This window comes from Eleutherodactylus coqui, chromosome 10, assembly GCF_035609145.1.
Source record: "Eleutherodactylus coqui strain aEleCoq1 chromosome 10, aEleCoq1.hap1, whole genome shotgun sequence".
Taxonomy (NCBI): domain Eukaryota; kingdom Metazoa; phylum Chordata; class Amphibia; order Anura; family Eleutherodactylidae; genus Eleutherodactylus; species Eleutherodactylus coqui.
In genome coordinates, this window is record NC_089846.1 from 113,547,790 (window position 1) to 113,560,219 (window position 12,430).

A 12,430-nucleotide genomic window follows, 5' to 3' on the forward strand; every position below is an offset into this window, starting at 1 on the left:
GATAGATAGATATGAGATAGATAGATAGATAGATAGATAGATAGATAGATAGATATGCGATAGATAGATATGCGATAGATAGATATGAGATAGATAGATAGATAGATAGATAGATAGATATGAGATAGATAGATAGGAGATAGAGATAGATAGATAGATAGATAGATAGATAGATAGATAGATAGATAGATAGATAGATAGATAGATAGATAGATAGATAGATATGAGACAGATAGATAGATAGATATGAGATAGATAGATAGATAGATAGATATGGGATAGATAGATATGAGATAGATGTGAGATAGATACTGTAGATGTGAGATAGATACTGTAGATGGATAGACAGATATGAGATAGATAGATATATATGAGATAGATATGGGATAGATAGATATGAGATAGATAGATAGATATGAGATAGATAGATATGGGATAGATAGATATGAGATAGATAGATAGATAGATAGATAGATAGATAGATAGATAGATAGATAGATAGATAGATAGATAGGAGATAGAGATAGATAGATAGATATGAGACAGATAGATAGATATGAGATAGATAGATAGATATGAGATAGATAGATAAATAAATAGATAGATAGATATGAGATAGATAGATAGATAGATATTAGATAGATAGATAGATAAATAAGGGATAGATAGATATGAGATAGATGTGAGATAGATAGATAGATAGATAGATATGATAGATATGAGACAGATAGATAGATAGATAGATAGATAGATAGATAGATAGATAGATAGATAGATAGATAGATAGATAGATATAAACATGTTGTTCTTTTCTGATAATTGCCTAGTGTAAAAAGTCCCTAACCATTTCATGTCCGGGTCATATTCTGCAGTTCTGGCATTCCCAAAATATCATAACTTTTTTTATTTTTCTATCAATTCGGCTGTATGACGTCTCATTTATAGCAGGGCGAGGTGTAGTTTTTATTGTTACTATCTTGGGGCTCATATGACTTTTTTTATTGTTTTTTTCTTCTATTTTTTTCTTGGAGATAGGGTGACCAAAAAAGCACACAGATTTTTTTTTTTTGACGGTTTTCAACATGCGGGATTAATAATGGGATATTTTAACGCACTGGGCCTATACAGACAAAATGTATTTTGACTTTTCCATGTGATGACAGGGTAAAGTTTTTTAAAATTAACTTTTAATATTTTTTTCCTAATAATTATAATGATTAACATTTTTATTTTTACTTTCTTTTTAGTCCTCATAGGGGACTTAAACTTGTGGTTGTTTGTTCGCTTATATTATGCAATACTATGATATTGCATTATACCGTATTACAGGATGCCCATTAAAGACATACCACAGGTATTTTTTAATAGGTGAACAATTATGGCAGAGGGCACCAAGTTGCTATGACACCCAGATGGCAACCGTGTGATCTTATCATGGCGGGGCTTTTGGGGACATTTAAATGCCACTGTCAAAATTGATGCAGGAAATGACTTTAGTGTGGAGTGAGCTGTCCAGTAACATGAAGATTCTGCCGGAGCGCTGTGAGGAGACTCATCTTCACTTTGGTCTTGATTCTGGACTCTGTCCTACCCAAACCCTTTCCGAGGGATCGCCACTTGATTTCCCTAGTCAAGCAACAGATAGAACTTGGTCTCCACTGCTGCCAGCACTCAGTCCTGCACCCCAGACATCCATCTGGACCACACATTGTAAGCTCGAAGAACTGTTTTTCCTCTTTTACATATCCCGAGTCAATAAATGGTTTTGTGTGCAGCATATAAGACTTTTCCTCATGTGTCCGTGCCCAATCACTAACCCACTCTACATCCCTTACCTAGCGCGACCGGTGAGCAACTTTGTTGCTGCCCTCGATTACCTGCCACCATCTGGGTACATTGCACTCCCTGGCTTTTAGGAGCAAAACCACGGGGATCTCTGATTCCCACCTACCCAACCCGCTGAACCTGGCCTCGGTGTTCCATCATTTTTAAGCACTGATTGAAATTCCAGACTTAAACTAGAAAACACAATACCTAAGAGAGACTGATTCAGCAGATCTGACAGAAGACGTGGAAGCATTGAAGTCAGTTGCTGAGGAGAGTAGGAGGTATCTACAGTATTTTCACTTTAATGTGGAACCCTCTAACCCTGGCCAACAGTAATACACTTTCTGCTGTAATAAACTGTTCCATTGAATAAGTGTAAACTGTTTGCATTGACTTCATGCAGGGGCGTAACTATAGAGGATGCAGGGGATGCGGTTGCACCCGGGCCCAGGAGCCTTGGAGGGTCCATAAGGCCTCTCTTCTCCATATAGGAAGCCCAGTACTATGAATAAAGCATTATAGTTGGGGGCCCCGTTCCAGGTTTTGCATTGGGACCCAGGAGCTTCAAGTTACGCCTCTGACTTCATGTAATGCCTCAATATATGATATTATATAACACACATGGACAGACACTAGATACCGGCACGTTCACATCTACGCTCAGGGTTTCCGGTGTCCAGGAAAATGGAATCCAAGCCAGGAATGGATTTGTCTTATGATGAAAATGAATGGTACCCCATAGACCCCACTGACTATAAAAGGACCCATTGGTCTTTTGTCATGCTCTTCAGTATTTTCCTGGACAAAATTGTGTAGTATGCTGTACTATTTCATCCAGGATTTTGCACTAGATGAAGCTTCAAACAGAGCCTCCAACGTAGATGAGAACAGAGCCTAACACATTTCATCAAAAAATATATATTATTCTTAAAAAGGTAAGAAATTTTAAACCCACCTTCTTCAAGATCATCCATACTGCAGATTTTGTTCATTCCATCGATGGTGTAGATGTAGCGAACACCCTGTGGCAAATTTATATTATCAGAGAGTGACCTGGTCAGGTCAGCCAACAGGGCATCAAAACTTCGAAATCGGTCAGGAGACACGGCATACACTATTCCTTTGAAGTATCGATCTCCATTACGGTAGAAGCGGACCTTTTTGGCTTTCTTTTCATTACTAAGAGCTTGCAAAGTGCGGGTTCTGTAAAAACTGCAGTGGGCGCTGTGTGTAGGACTGGGCAATCCATTCATTCGAGATGTTCGTGCATTCCTGGAAGTCTTATCCCTTTCATCGAAGTGACCAAATTCGAGCTCCATGTCTGAGTGCCTCTGGAGACCTAGAAAAGTCATTCAAGCAGAGATGAAAATGTTTCTCCCATGTCTCGCCCAGAGATACTACAAAACAGGGCAATCCCCATGTAACATTAATAATTCCTTTTACTTGTTACTGGCACATTCTCATGTTACTCAAAGTTGGTGAATAATTGATACCAAAAGTGACTCAACTGAGGCATGGTGGAAAGCAGGGATTGCTAATTGAGACAAACAGCAGTGGTAGCACCTGAGCCCATGCAAATTCAAGGCATTGTCTGGTCCTTGAAGATTAATGAGCTTAGTTTATTGCTGCAAAGGTGACACTTTGTCTGAGGATTTGGTCGTAAATAGAATTTTATGGGATTAATTAAATGAACCACAGAAGAAGACAGGGAGCTATTCTTGTGATATTTATATTATACATATAATTACAGTAAATATTTTTAGCGAATCTATAGAGTTAATTAAAGGATAAAAAGTTGACACTTTTTTGCCACTAGTTTCGTGTTTGAAGTCTGAATTTAATGCTTTTACTGTATTTTACCATAAATACCCCCAATATAATCCACGTTTGTATTTACACACCCTTTAGAAAAATAATTAGCTGGAGTGTAGTTTTTGGGTTTAGAAAATGTTGCATGATGACGCATGAAGAAATAAAACACCCTCCTGCAACATTTTCACTAACACAGATAAGAGGCATTTTTTTTTACAAATGGCCCCCCATGGTGTGCCCCTCACATTTAGATTGATCTGATAACAGATGTTTTGGCATGCCCGATGCCTGTGCCTTCTTGCTGGGGGGCGATGTGTGCCTGTTTTCTGCCACTGTCGAAGTTCCTTTAGGAGTCATCTGTTGAAAATCCCCTGCTGTTTCCTGTCACTGCCGAAGTTCCCTTAGGACTCAGTTTGTTGGGAGTACCTTAGTGCTTGATGTTCCCTTCTTGTCTTTCCTGCTTCCATATCTCCTGTGGTATATGAACTGATTGGCTGACAGGGAGGTGTTTCTCTTAGCTGGTCAATCAGCCATAGTAGAAGTGTATTGCTTCTGGGCCCGCCTCTACATGGGCACCAGTTATTGTCCTGCCTGAGGTGTCTGGTGTGGCAGCGACAGTCTACAGCTAAGTGGTGATGCTCATACTGTGGGGCTTATCCACTTTTTCTTAGCTCTGAATATGTGTGTATATATATATATATATATATATATATATATATATCTTTTTTAGAGATGAGCGAGCATGCTCGTTTAAGCATGCTGCTCGATCGAGTATCGGTATAGCCGAGTAACTGCTTACTCAACCGAGCAGCATGTGGGGGGGGGGGCGTGGGGGGCTGGGGAGGAGAGAGAGAGAGTGAGGGATTCGCTCTCACTCTCTCTCTTTCTCCTCCCCAGCCCCCCCCCCCCGCACCCCCCCCCCGCGCCCCACCGCATGCTGCTCGGTTAACTAAGCAGTTACTCAGCTATATCGATACTCGATCCAGCAGCATGCTTAAACGAGCATGCTCGCTCATCTATAATCTTTTTAGATCTGCTTTATATTCTTCCCTAATCTCCATCAAGGGTCAAGCTAGGTCTACGTAGGTTCAAAACATGAGGCTGCACTTATCGACAGGGTCCACCTCACCAAAGTTGGTCAGGGGTAATGTTCTCACTCCTTTACTGTGTTTCCCACGTGTTAGTGTTCTATTACATGTATATGTTGGTCCATTATGGACATTATGTAAGTCTTAGTCTGACAAGTTGATGATGTCCGTGAAGGGTGTCAGCACGAATGTAACAATAGACTAGAGAAGGTGGCAAATATAGTTCCCATTGGCATTCCTATAGACTACCAGGAGGCACGTGTATTTCTAAGACTAAGGACAGTGAGAGTACAGGCAGGTGTAACACAGTAAACTACGTTTTGTTGATGGATTAGGAAAATTGTGGGAATTTTGGTTTTAGGCCACTGCCTTACTATACGATTGTTTCTTGTAAAAGGAACCATTCTAAAAATACCCTAAAGACCCTTTTACGTGGGACAACTGTTGGGCGCTAAAGCTAAAGTACCCAACAGCTGTCCTAGCAAAGATTGCTCCTGTGCTTTCAAACAGAACGATCATCGTTCAGTGAATGGAGGCGAAGTGGGTCGGGGATCGTTCCGTCTGGCTACCTTCATTCATAGTAAAGGCTGTGGTTCATAGATGAATGATTGCCAGATTTGGTCGCAGACCAACAATGATTTTTAGGTCCGCATGAAACATTCGATCAGCAATTTATCACTGATCATTTTTTCCTGCTCATGTTAACACTAGAGATGAGCGAGCACGCTCGGATAACGCAGTTACTCGAGCGAGAATCGCTCTTCTCGAGTAACTGCTTACTGGTCCGAGCAGGCTCGGGGGGGGGGGGGGGGGGCGGGGGGAGAGTAAGAGAGATCTATCAGACACCACCCCCCGCTCACCCCCGCCGCCCCCCCCGATTCTGCTCGTACCACTAAGCAATTACTCGAAAAGAGTGATGCTCGCTTGAGTAACTGCTTTATCCGAGCGTGCTCGCTCATCTCTAGTTAACACCTAACAATTGCCATGCAAAGCGCCCAATCTAACGAGCAGTTTGCACAATAATCGTACCCTGTAAAAGGCCCCTAACACTTTATTATAGATTTTTGTACATGCAATTCCCTAATATCGAAGCATGGGCTCACTACAGCGAAACACCAAAGCATTGGCTCATCCAAAAATTGCAAAAGCATGTCTAATCCAGTAAATGCCATTCATCTGAATGTATACAATCCCTTTAAATACATTTTGGCAGGCCGTACATGAGCTGGATGGGATAGATAAATCTGTATAAGACACGCCTGCTTTTCACCATGACACAGACAGCTGACAGCATGTGTTAAAGACCAGGAATTTAATGGGCATACCAAATGTTGATGTCATTACATTAACAGATTTCAAGACGATATAAAAATCTAAAAAAATAATATATATATATAAAGAACCATAAAAACACTTCCATAAATGTCCCTGATAATGCTGGATATTATTAGGAGATGGAGGTTTACCGGAAATATTGCCTGTTCTATATAAAGTATACGGTCCAAAATATTGTATTTCATTTGACTGGCACCTATAATGTATAAGGGATTCTGGAAGCAGCTGATAGGAACACTGTAGCCCTTGAATTACGGCACAAGTGTGATCTCGCTAAATTCTCCTTTCTGCCTTTATTCCCAAGCCTTTACTTCTATAAAGCATTGTTTTAAAGTTTGACTATAAATATGCTTTTATTAGTTGCAGCTTCCAATGTTTTCCTTGAGTCGTCTTCGTGAATCTGTTTCATTCTTTCGCAAGCCACCACATTTCCTAAATATAAAAGACATTCCTAGCACATGTGGCATGATGTCATCTATTTGATTCTGCCGCAGCCTTACTCGACACAAAAGGCTCAGTTGCCATGGCTGAGAGATGCAACAAGAAAGCCAATTATCACATGGCATGTCCTGCAAGTCGTATGACCAAAGGCAAAAGCTGCCAACCGAAGCATCGTGTGAGAGAGGACATTCAGATAGGATTAGACGACCTGTCTAAATCTAAAATGATACTGTACAAAATCGGGATTACATGACTAATTTCAGAGGGGAAAAAAAAACTCAATTCCCTGCCTAACAATGCAGATTATTTATTGCATTGTTGGCAGGGTATTGCTTGGGATGCTCATTTGTATCCATTTGTAGATACAGTTATCACCATTTTGACACAGAAATACAAAAAAAATATCTAAATGCATGCAAATAAATTGGCCCATAAACTACACTATTAACCAATAGCCATAACATTGATCGTCTACTGAAAAATCATGGCAAGAATTCCATAGTATCTCATTCGCAAATCATCAGATTGCCAAATACATGTAACAAACAATCTAAAATTTAATACACTTATCAAATTCAGAGAACTGGAGTTGACCATATCCAATTGTTTTTGTACCATATACAGAAGTAACTTTTATTGTTTCAACGACTCAATATTGGCCAAATTGTAAGCCTACTGATCAAGTCGATGGCCACCTATCGAAGGCAGATAAAGGTGATCAACGAGTGGAACAGGTTGCCATGGGAGGTCATGAGTTCTTCAATGGAAGTCTTCAAACAGAGGCTGGACAGACATCTGTCTGGGTTGATTTAATGATCCTGCATTGAGCAAGGGGTTGGACTCGATGACCCCGAAGGTCCCTTCCAACTTTACTATACTATGAGTCTATGCCCTCTACAATTAGGAGTCACTTGATCCATCTCTTAAGATGTCTGTATGGTCAATGCTAATTTAGTTTTAATATGTCTAAAACGCCTCACTTAAAGTGCTTGTTCGGCTGACTGCTCTTTTTCCCGACGCTCTCATGCACATGATCGTGTGGTTCAGCTGAGTGTTCATATGTTTTGCATGGGGAGAGTGGAGAAAGCTGCTGACAGACTCCACTGGTGGCAGCTTATCTCCAGGAAAAACAATAGGATTGGGTATTGGAATTTAGCATCCCCAATCCTTCTTTCCCACAAAGATCAACCAGTCAGCCAGACTTGCCAAAATTAGCAGGTTTGGACAACATTTCTTTTAATATGTGTTTTGGCCTTTAGAGGCCCAACATGCCAATTAGTCGTTATGTCATGGAACTTGTTTTCTCACCGGTGAGGTGTAAGCAGTTAATATTCATGGCTACTAATACCTGCAAAATCTATAGCCACACACAGGTTAATAGGATTTTAGCCCTGGTTCAGCTTCATTATCCAATAAACTGTCTGGTATTTCCATAGCCATGGTTCAAGGAAGCCATAGATATTCGATTACTAAGTTGGCCAACTACAATTGTCAACTGAAAAAAATTCACCCACTGATGGCCACATTCGAGTCCAAGGTTTATATTAGTTCAATAAAGTGAGAGTAGATGAACACTCATCAAATATATCCAGTGCAGAATATGCCAAAGGAATAATTGCCCTCCATGACAGCTCCAAGGTAGGACCTGTATACATCAGACAAAATCTATATACAGGTCATCAAAGTCTATAGTTGGCTTTACACAGGACAACTAAGTGCTGAAAAATTGCTCAAACGATCGATTTTCAGGGATGCTTGTCCCATGTAAAAGTGGAACCCAAAAAGGTATTGAGTCAGAAATCGCTCAATAGTCGCTAGTCACTTCATTTCAGCGCACTGATATGAAGCAACTACTGAGCGAGTTCTCCTTCAGTGTAAACAGGTAGTCGATCATCTTTGAAGGATTGCTTGTTCATAGTGAATGGAAGTAGGTAGCCGGAAGAGATCTCCGGTGTGCTCTGCTTCCATTTACAGAACGACAGAGGCATAACTTAAAGATTTTGGGCCCCAATGCAAAATTTGTAACAGGGCCCCTCAACTATAATGCTTAATTCATGTTACTAGGCTCCCTATATGGAAAAGATAGGCCTTATGGACCCTGTAAGGGTCCTGGGCCCAGGTGCATCCCCTATAGTTATGCTCTTGCTGAACGACTATCTTTCCTGTGTGAAAGCTGATGTGCCCGACAGTCAGCCCGTGTAAAGTTTTTAAGCTTTTTGGTAAAGATCCAAGAATGTGTAGATCTAGAGAGGCCAATGATAGAGAAAACAAAATTTGAAGGTGCACATTTAGTGTTTTGGGCCTGACTGCCAGGCAGAGATAGATGGCAGGTGGAACCTGGCTCCGGGTCATGTTCCAGGTAAATTTTGGAACATAGAAAACTGACAGCAGAAGAAGCCCAAATGGTCAATCTAGTCTACCCTTATTTATCTCCTTTTCATTTTTCTCTTAGGATGAAATTATGGGTATCCCATACATGTTTGAATTTATTTATTGTTGATTTTCCAACCACATCTGACGGAAGGTTGTTCCAAGCATCTACTACTCTTTCAGTAAAAAATATTTCCTTACATTCTTTCTGATTTTTCCCTAGCTAATCTCAGATTGTGCTCCCTTGTTTTAGTGTTTAGCTTCCTAAAAAATACATTTCCCTCCTGAACCGTATTTTATAGCTTTAATATTTATAAAGGTTTCCATCATGCCCTCCTCTCCCTTCTCCCCTCCTGTAACATATATAAAGGTTTCCATCATGTCTTCCTTTCCCTTCTCTCCCCTGTAACATATATAAAGGTTTCCATCATGTCCCCCTTTCCCTTCTCTCCTCCTGTAACATATATAAAGGTTTCCATCATGTCTTCCTTTCCCTTCTCTCCCCTGTAACATATATAAAGGTTTCCATCATGTCCCCCTCTCCCTTCTCTCCTCCTGTAACATATATAAAGGTTTCCATCATGCCCTCCTCTCCCTTCTCCCCTCCTGTAACATATATAAAGGTTTCCATTATGTCCTCCTCTCCCTTCTCTCCTCCTGTAACATATATAAAGGTTTCCATCATGTCCCCCTCTCCCTTCTCTCCTCCTGTAACATATATAAAGGTTTCCATTATGCCCTCCTCTCCCTTCTCTCCTCTTGTAACATATAAAGGTTTCCATTGTGTCCCTCCTCTCCCTTCTCTCCTCCAGTCTATACAAATTAAGTTATTTAAGTCTTTCCTGATACGTTTTCTTCATGAGACCTTCCACCATTTTTGTAGCCTATCTCTGAACTTGTTCTTTTTTTTTTTACCAATGTCTTTCTGTAGATGAGGCCTCCAAAACTCACAGTATTCTAGATATGGTCTCACTAGAGCTCTATACAGTGGGATCACAATCTCCTTCTTTCTAATGGTTAAACCTCTAACTCTACAGCTGAACATCCTACTTGCTTACTTTGCTGCTTGACCCCACTTGGGACTCATGTTGAGGCTGTCAGAAATGAGAACCTCTAAATCCTTCTCTTCTGAAGTCTTGGATAACACAGAACAGCTAATTCGATACTCATTCTGAGGATTCCTTCTCTACAAGGGCATTATTTTACGTTTGGGAACATTGAACTGCAGTTTTCATTGTTTTGACCAATTTTTCTCCACCAGGAGTATCAACCCTATTACAGACTTATGTGTCTTCGGCATATACGGTCATATACCGTCCAACCTCTCCAAAAGACCACCTCTTTATCTAAACCAGATTTTCCGTGACAGATTTTCAGCTTCACTACATACTATGTATTCTTCCCATCAACCTTCAGAGGACCACCTCTCTTGAAGACCATTTTGGAACTCAATTGTGGATGTTCCTCTAAAACGAAGTTTCACTGTATATCCTGTCCTGATAACTTTCTGGAGAACACATGTTCTGCACTATTTTATATGTTATCACGCTCATTTTTGGATGATAATTGCTAATGGTTAGGAGTGGTTTAAAGGGACACTCAACCTAAAGTCTCCGTCTTCTACATTTGCTATTGAGTTAAAGCAACTAATGCTTCCTGTAAGCAGCCATGTCAGAATTCGAGAGGCTGACGGTAGTGGATGACTGACAGGAAGTCAAGAAAAATGTCTGCAACCATGATCACTAGTCAATGCAAGATATCTGCAGTTTAGAGACCTACAATGCTCAACTTCTCCATGAAGGTCAAGAGAATAGAGTAGGTATTGTATCACTTTAGGGGTATTTAAACACATGCAGTACATTCTGAAGGCCACCTTTATGAATGATGTAGACCTAAAGACAAGCACCTGAGTACTATTGTTCCTGAAACGCATACCAATAAAGCCTAGGTTCAGAGAGGCCATCCCCCAATAACAAAGGATTATTGATCAATAGCTGACACCGCTAACCCTCACCCATATTTGTTCCTCACGCCCTTAATAGCCAAAAATGCTCAACACGATTTGCCAGCCAAATTTAAAGAACGATTCCTTTGTGCCAGGTTAGCAGCATTAAGTCACTCTGAAAATACAGTCCGAAATTAGAGCCCCTCTTCGATTGTGAAAAAAAGATAAAAGGTCTAAATCCTATCTCTGTATTGTCACGCGGCTGAGTAGGTGACAAATGTACATGTGGATTTATAGAGACACATATATTACATCCCCATTAAGCACCATGCTGCAGAGAATGGGTGGAACAAGGCAACTGTTAACACAGCCCATCTGCAGCATGCAATATAAGCGTGCCCACCTAGGGGTTAACCCATATGACAACTGGCCTCTCCCGTATTCTATATATTTTATTACAAAATATTGCCAACCTTCGCCTCCCGCTGATGATATATTATTACGCTGCTATATAGCACATTAACAATAGAAGTCCACACCTTCCCATGCGTTCATTGTCTCAATACACTTTCATCACTAGGAAACAATATTCCTCTTAAATCCCTTTTTTCCTGTATATTTAGGTAAAAATATATATTTGTTGACAGCTGTGCGTCTTAAGGGATACATTGTATCATTTTATCATATAGCATGTTTCATATAAGGCATTACAATAGAACACGTTCAGCCCCCTTCTTCATCCCATTATACACGTGCATTGCATTCACTTAAAGCGTTCGGCATTAATCCTTATTTTGCGACCTGTCTGTCAAAACCGCCGTTTCCGTAACAACCACCCTTTACGATTGCCACCACACGTATCAGATCACTGTCTGTCACCTATGTGACACAAGGGATGACAGACCCCCCACCCCCATGGTAGATCTTCCCTATGCAGTTCCATGCTTCCTAGCAATTTTGCTCAAAATGCGTGCAGTCTACGTGCTCAGAATCGCTAATCGAGAATCATTGATATTGGCGAGTGATATAGGTAAAGGACAGCGGTGTGAATGCATGCAGCGGATGATGGGTTTCAATAAGCACAAGTCATGTTTGATCCATTTCCCATCCATTGTACACCACCCCTTTAAAATGCACACGCAGGGATTACTGGAAAGCAGCGACTACTCACCCTACTTGCACTGGTACAAGCTGAGGATGCTGTTGGAATGACGGCTACTTCCAATCTGCCTTTGTTATCCGAGCTTCAAGCCAAGGGATTCCTGCCAGGGTGGGTGAGTCTGCTCCCTGGTCCTAGTGCCTAAAATGAGCAGACTCCTCCTGCTCGGGTTTTAACTATTTGCCTGCTGCTATATTAACTCCTAATCTGCCTCCAGAATTCACTCCCCTGGCTCATCCCATTTTTATCAGCATCTACAATATCATAGGAGCACTATATCCTATGTGATTCCTTAGATGTTACATTACGCCATCCCTGTAGAAGAGACCGGAGATATCTGGAAAATTGTATGATTTTAGTTGAAGGGTATCATAGTGTACGTAGTGATGTAGCAGAGTCGAATCTTGCATTAAGCTCTTTTGGATTTGCTTTGTTTGTGAACCACTATAAGGA

The 12,430-nt window shown here is 40.8% G+C and overlaps 1 protein-coding gene across 1 annotated transcript in view; it reads right to left on the reverse strand.

Annotated features, from left to right (window-relative positions):
* The window catches only part of DCX (doublecortin), a 127,429-nt gene extending 115,366 nt beyond the window's left edge, over positions 1 to 12,063 (reverse strand). Inside the window, exons 1-2 of the mRNA XM_066579873.1 lie at positions 11,990 to 12,063; positions 2,783 to 3,166 (exon numbers count right to left, since the gene is read on the reverse strand). Of these exons, the coding sequence (XP_066435970.1) occupies positions 2,783 to 3,146 (364 nt within the window). The 5' untranslated portion in view covers positions 3,147 to 3,166; positions 11,990 to 12,063. The remainder of the gene's footprint in view (positions 1 to 2,782; positions 3,167 to 11,989) is intronic.
* Positions 12,064 to 12,430: the final 367 nt, after the last annotated feature.